The sequence below is a fragment of the Epinephelus fuscoguttatus genome, linkage group LG6 (genome assembly GCF_011397635.1).
Source record: "Epinephelus fuscoguttatus linkage group LG6, E.fuscoguttatus.final_Chr_v1".
NCBI lineage: Eukaryota > Metazoa > Chordata > Actinopteri > Perciformes > Serranidae > Epinephelus > Epinephelus fuscoguttatus.
Window position 1 is genome coordinate 12,191,102 of NC_064757.1, and position 6,522 is coordinate 12,197,623.

Consider the following 6,522-nt stretch of genomic DNA (forward strand, 5'->3'; position numbering starts at 1 on the left):
CAGACCAGCAGTCCAAAACCCCCAAATATTCACTAGATATAGAAAAAAACATTTACTATCACCTGTAACAAAAAAAGGAAACAAATCTTTAGAATTGAGAAACTGCAAGTGAAGAACGGTTTGTCATTTTTGCTTTAAAAGTGTTTGAAACAAATATATACTTATAATAACAGTCATTATCATTATTTTAATTGGTCCATGTGTGTGTGTCAGGTGCCCACCACAGTGTTCACCCCCCTTGAGTATGGCTGTGTAGGTCTATCTGAGGAGGAGGCTGAGAAGAGGCATGGAAAAGATGGCCTAGAGGTAAGATACTGTAGATGTGTTGCTATAACACAGCTGTAAGCAGTGAATTTCCAAAATGGATTTGTAGCGTTTTGAATAGAGGCTCCTCATATGTCCACATTTGAAGTTAAAGGTATACTATGCAGGAATTGTCGGGTAATGTTTATAAATGTATCACGAGCGAAAGTGAAAGCCAAACCCAGATTTGCAACATTTGCATTTCTTCTGTACCCTGGAAATCCAGAGTTCTCGTGAGTACACAATTTGAATTTGCTCAGCGAGTCACTCTGGCAATCAGTAATGATGCTCATTGGGGCGTTGGTAGCGCAGTGGATAGTGCCGGCGCCCCATGTACAGAGGTGCAGGTTCGACTCCGGCTTGCAACCATTTGCTGCGTGTCTCTCTCTCATCCCATTTCACTCTGAGGCAAAAGCCCAAAAAAATAATCTAAAAAAAAAGAAAAAGATAAAAAAAAGTAATGATGCACATTACCCATGCTGTTGCCGAGCTGCACCAATCACATCGGTGTATCTGACATAGGCAGGCCAGAGGCAAGCTAAACAGATGACGACAGCACTGCGATGGCGAAATCCAGAATCAGTCAGTAAACATTGCAAAATGGCTACGGATGAACACCAGTTGTTTGAAACGGCTTTGGCCGCTACAGTGAACGAGTTAGACTTGGCTTTTTCTCTAAAGGAGGAACAGAAGACGGCGCTTGAATCTTTCCTTTGCAAGAAGGACGTTTTTGCTGCCGACTGGATACGGCAAGAGTCTGATCTATTGTTCTGATTGGTCGTAGTGTTATCCAATTGTGTGCAGTGATATTTTCAAATGCATGCTTGGTGCCGCCCCTCGAGTTGGGCCATTTGCATTACTCACAGCCAGACCCTAAATCTTTCTAGATTTGGGTCTGGATGTCCAGGCTATTTCTTCTGCACTGTGTCTGCAATTTTTGTAGCTTACTATTGGATGCGTGCTGAAAATGTAGCGGTAAACAAACATGTTCTTAACTTGTTAATACACACCAGGAAAGCCCACAGTAAACAGGGGATGCCTAAGTGAACCCCAGAACTTAGCAGTGTTAGCGGCTTGTAGCAACTCAAGTGCTCACAATACTGTGAAATGCCTCATAACATAAAACATAATCTTTGGCAAATGATATATTTAGATATGCTCTTTTTTATTTAATTTTTTTTGTTAATATATTAAAAAGTTAACATCAGTTTTGGGAAAGAATTTTAACTTTAATGTGAAATACAATGTTTGTGGACAAGGGCACTTTGTAGGTTGTCAGTACAAGTTCTCAACATACTGTGAAATTAATTGAACAGCGAGCAGGAATCATGTCTCTGATGAGGAATGGTACACTCTTTATGATATGACAACACAGAAGTGGTGTAAAATTGGTCCACTATTGTTACTAGAACTTTGTTGTATAATAACTTTAGTTTCATTGTCAAGAAATGAATGGCTACATGCCGCACATGTACAAAGATAGTTACACAGGCGGTGTTAGTGGCCTGTTATTGCCATCAGCCTGCATAAAAAAAAATACAATGTCCTATAACCCCTGAACAAACAATGACACGCACATCCAGTGCAACGGCAAACAGCTCAGTATTTTACGTGCTTATATTCACGAGCGGTGTGTGCCAGATGCTAGCCAACACCTGCACAAGGCCCGTCGATAAACGGTTTAGCCGGCAAGGTGGGGCTGCTCGCTGTGACTGACAGGCGAGCAGGAGGCCTGATTGAGGTGTGTATGGGGTGATGACAGGCGCGCTGAGATCTGAGGAGGAACTGCAGCCCCGGCCCCCAACAGCTGCATGGCCCTCACAACTTGTGTCGGCACGTTCGCCCGCAAAATAAAACACACTTACACACAGGTTTTCAGTGAGGAGTTTGAAATAAATGACTATCATGAGCAAGCAAAGATGTTTTTATTCTGGCTGTGTACAGTATGTTATTTATTGTATATTGTTATTGTTTTCCTTAATCTGTTGTAAAAAAAAAAAAAAAAAATCATTATCACGTTATTTGTATTGCTATTCTCAGAAAAAATGAATGCATCACTTTGCAAAATGTACATATGAAGAGATCATCATCACTGCTGGAAACTTTGGCATTGCTGTGAAGTACTGATTGTCTTTAGGCAGAATAACAAATAAAACTGCTCAGATTTAAAAACAACAATAATAATTCTATGTTGCATTTCATTCCAGATAATAATATTATTTGTCCTCTGTTTTATGTCTGTGTAGGTCTACCATGCCTTCTACAAGCCTCTGGAGTTCACTGTCGCCGAGCGTGATGCCAGCCAGTGTTACTTAAAGGTAGGGTTAATCTGCAGAACAAGCTGCTCAGTGACTTTTTCATAGGTATGTTTGAGCAGATTTCATTGACATTCCTGCAGCAGGTTGGCGGGGTTTAGACTGCTACTCAAAGGACATTTTGAGAGGGATTGACCCAAGAAATGAAATAGTCTGAGTGTTTTAATCATAATCCTTTCAACCTTTGATTTATCCGTCTGTGGCCCATAGCAAGTCAGCTTTGGGATCCACTTGTCCTGCTTTATAATATAAAAAGATTAAAATAGTGCTAAAATGCAATGGTTATTTTGACAGCCTCAGACAAAAGCAGATGAGGACGCGATGTACAGAAAAACAAGTATAGTGTACTCAGCTACCACCAACACCTCCTTGGCTTTAGCTCCTTGGAGTAAATCCAGTTTTCTAACTCCTTAGGTGGTATGTGAGCGGGGTGGAGACCAGAAGATCCTGGGTCTGCACTTCACTGGTCCAAATGCTGGAGAAGTCACACAGGGCTTTGCAATGGGCCTCCAGTAAGTTTAACAAATCCTAGATTTTTATTCAAGGTAAATGTGCAATCCAAACAGAAATAGTTTTGAATGGACGTGTTTTAACTCTCTCAGGGTCACCAAGATGTGCAGTATGGATTCTTTTTGTAGGATATGACTTTCCCTGATTTTGTTTACTCATTTGTGCATTTAAAAAACAATACTTTTAAGTATATTTCTTACAGCAAACCAAAGATTAAATTGTGAGACACCAATAAAAACATAGCTTTGAGATACTTTTGGTTTGGTTTAGATGGGTAGCTTTAGTTTTTATGCCATATGATGGGATACCTGACTGAAGGACCACAAAGGCATCACTGAGAAAACAGTTTAAATTGTGTTTAATTTAAAAGAAAATCTCACTAATAATACTGCAAGGGACTCGATTATAATTGTTTTTTTTGTAATAAATAGTCTGTGATTGCAAATTCACCGGAATATCTTACTACCCTCAGCAGCCCTTACAAAGGGCCCAGAAGTCTTGAGGTCAAGCTCTGGCCCACTCACCCTTTTTTGCATTTCTAAAATGTTAATTCAGAATTAATAACATCTGATTTTAAAGATGTTATGTAAATAACAGCCTTATTGAATCACATCTCGGATACAATTAAAAGCTGGGTCCTTTCTAAGGTTGTCAGCAGAGACAGTGTAAGCAGAAATGACTGGACTGATTAGAAGATAATAGATCATTTGTACAGTTGCCATCAATGAGAGAATGTGAGTAAAGTCAACCTGAATGACCTCCCTGTGTGTTTGTATGTGTCTCAGGTGTGGAGCAACATATTCCCATCTGCTGCAGACAGTAGGCATCCACCCGACCTGTGCTGAGGAGGTGGTCAAGGCCAACATCACAAAGCGGTCCGGCTTGGACGCCACGGTAACCGGCTGCTGAGGTTAAGCACCTCGGTCTCTGAACACTAGGGAGCACACATGGTCCCTCTAGGGCAGTAGAAAGAAGTTATCCTGGGTTTCTCCTGCTCTTTCTCTTTGTCCATCTCCTTATACATGGCCCCAAAATGGCCCCCAGTTTCACATTGCTCTCTGGGATTTTGCTGCACCTCTTGTGCAATGGGTCAGTTATGTAGGTCATCACTGACTGCCCGGGTTAGTGTCACCAACACATCATTTGGTAACCAAGACTATGATTATCTCATAAACGTGTATGTTATGAGTGTATCCTGTGAGAGCACAGGACTACAGATCAGGTTAGTGAGAGCCCTGGCCGCAGAGTGAGCGTCTTTTAAATAAACAGGTTCATCAATCAGGATTAAGGCCTGTGTTCAGGGTTTTGTTAAAACTGTACAAGAACCATGGACCGAACCCAAACGTTTTTCTGAATATATATATTCTGCAAATATTGTTGTTTCTCTGGCTGTACTTCCTGTCCATTAGTCTTGGAGGTGACACATACCATACACCCCCACAGCCCCCCCCCCCCATGACACTGATGGATGGCCCCAGGGCCGTCGCTGAAGCGACACCGCCCCATTTCCCATGGACACACACAAACAGTCGGTGGGCCGCCTGTCAGTCAGCCAGCCGAGACCTGGCCAGGGAGCCCCGGCTGGTTTACAGCCCAGCAGACTCCAGACCCTTTACTTTTCCTCCCATGCCCTTCTCCATCCCAATGTATGAAAGAATACAGTGAGACTTCAAACATGTGCTGTGAAACGCCGTGTGGATGCCACAGCAGGCACAGGGCAACTCTACCTGTTGGTAACAGTGCTGTGAGAGTTCTGCTTTAACTGTACTACCCAGCCTCACCCAAAGGTGGCACTGTTGCCCTCCAATTCTACCCCTATTTTCTGAGCCCAGAATGGAAGACAGTACAAAGCAGTCAATGGATAAAACATAAGCCTGAATACATTCAGGTTGCACATTTAATCCCTTTAATCCCTATAAAAGATAGGTGCATTTGGATGACGTTTGAAAGCAGACTGGCTTTAGTGGTGCCAAACTGATAAGGGTTATCTGTTGTGTTTTTACATGGATGGCAGGTTAGGCCTAAAGAGTCATCACCCTTGAAGATAAGGCAAGTTGTTTATATCAATAAAGCAGTAATAGGCCCTCACAGTTTGCCAAAGTGCTCAAATGTTCAAGCTGCTGGCTGCACTGGACATCTTGGGTTTATTAAGTAGAGGATGAGGAGGAGGAGGAGGGCTGTCAATAAAGTGGGTTGCTAAAGAAATCGGGGGACCTGAGAGAAGGCTGCTGGGCGTAGTTTATTTTTATTTGAAGTCTAATCTGCCCCGTCTGATTAATGATTTCGATGAGGGGAGTGACAGTGTGCCAGGAGATGGAGAGAGGAAAAAGAGAGAGAGAGAGGTACCAGGTTTATTTGGACCTGGGCCAGAGGAGAGAGAGCTGAGTTTCAGTCCTGGTTAGGGAGGGAAGGGGGATTCCTGTGTGCTCTGTTCAGGGCCGAGGTGCTGACTGAAGGACCCTGACCTCCGCTCAGCAGCAACAGCTTGACTCTATCACTCGGAGCACAGAGGGCTCACATGCTACGGCGCTGCACGGCAGGGGCCTGGGGGGCTCAGGGTGGAGGGGGGAGGATGGCAACAGGACGGACAGAACCAACCAACACAACACCGAGCAGTAGCAGTGTGTTTGCCCTGGGTAATTGAGTCTATGTTCCTGTGCTTAACAAGCCACTTCAGAGACCTCGGGGTGGGCCTAAGGCAATGTGAAGGAAGTTATTGAGGCCATCAGTGTAACTGTAATGTCTGTTTGCTTTTCACTCTCCACTTCCACTGTGTTTTTTTCATCTGCTCTATATCTTTTACACAGTATTGCTGCTCACACGCACAAAATGAAATCATCATTATTTATTTTTTATGATGTGTCTGTCTAATATGAATATCTTTTCGTTGTTGCTGATCCGTCACTCCAGGCCCAAGATTTGACCAGCTTGCCTCAGCTGTGCCCCACAGGGAGGTCAGGGTTCAACTTTCAGGTCAGCCAGCTAATGATGACCTGCACTAAAACCCAAAACAGGGGAGTGCAGGCCTGATGTCACCTGGCTGCCAACTGTAGTAGTTGTAAATAGAGAAGTGTAATTTTCCATTAAAGCTTTTGTTATACATAATTTATATGTAAAGTAATAACACACTGGAATGCACAGTGTCACTATTAAAGTAATGATGTTCACTGATTGAGTGTTCTGTGTTCTACATAAATGACTGCATATTCAGTTGCATCTGCATTGCGTATTCATGTGCATGATTGTGTACACGTACACAAGCATACAGCATGTATTTAAATAGTTCCTTTATACTGGGCTGTGCTCATTATACAAAAACAAAATGTATATACTTACTGAGAGAAGATGAAACGGATAGCTGTGTTACAGAAAGGAAATAAAAGCAAAATGGAGC

At 42.8% G+C, this 6,522-nt stretch overlaps 1 protein-coding gene across 1 annotated transcript in view; it reads left to right on the forward strand.

Moving 5' to 3' along the window:
• Positions 1–6,293, forward strand: part of txnrd2.2 (thioredoxin reductase 2, tandem duplicate 2) — a 30,157-nt gene extending 23,864 nt beyond the window's left edge. The window contains exons 14-17 of the mRNA XM_049578200.1: positions 214–306; positions 2,550–2,621; positions 3,033–3,130; positions 3,914–6,293. Coding sequence (XP_049434157.1) covers positions 214–306; positions 2,550–2,621; positions 3,033–3,130; positions 3,914–4,037 — 387 coding nt within the window. The 3' untranslated portion in view covers positions 4,038–6,293. The remainder of the gene's footprint in view (positions 1–213; positions 307–2,549; positions 2,622–3,032; positions 3,131–3,913) is intronic.
• Positions 6,294–6,522: the final 229 nt, after the last annotated feature.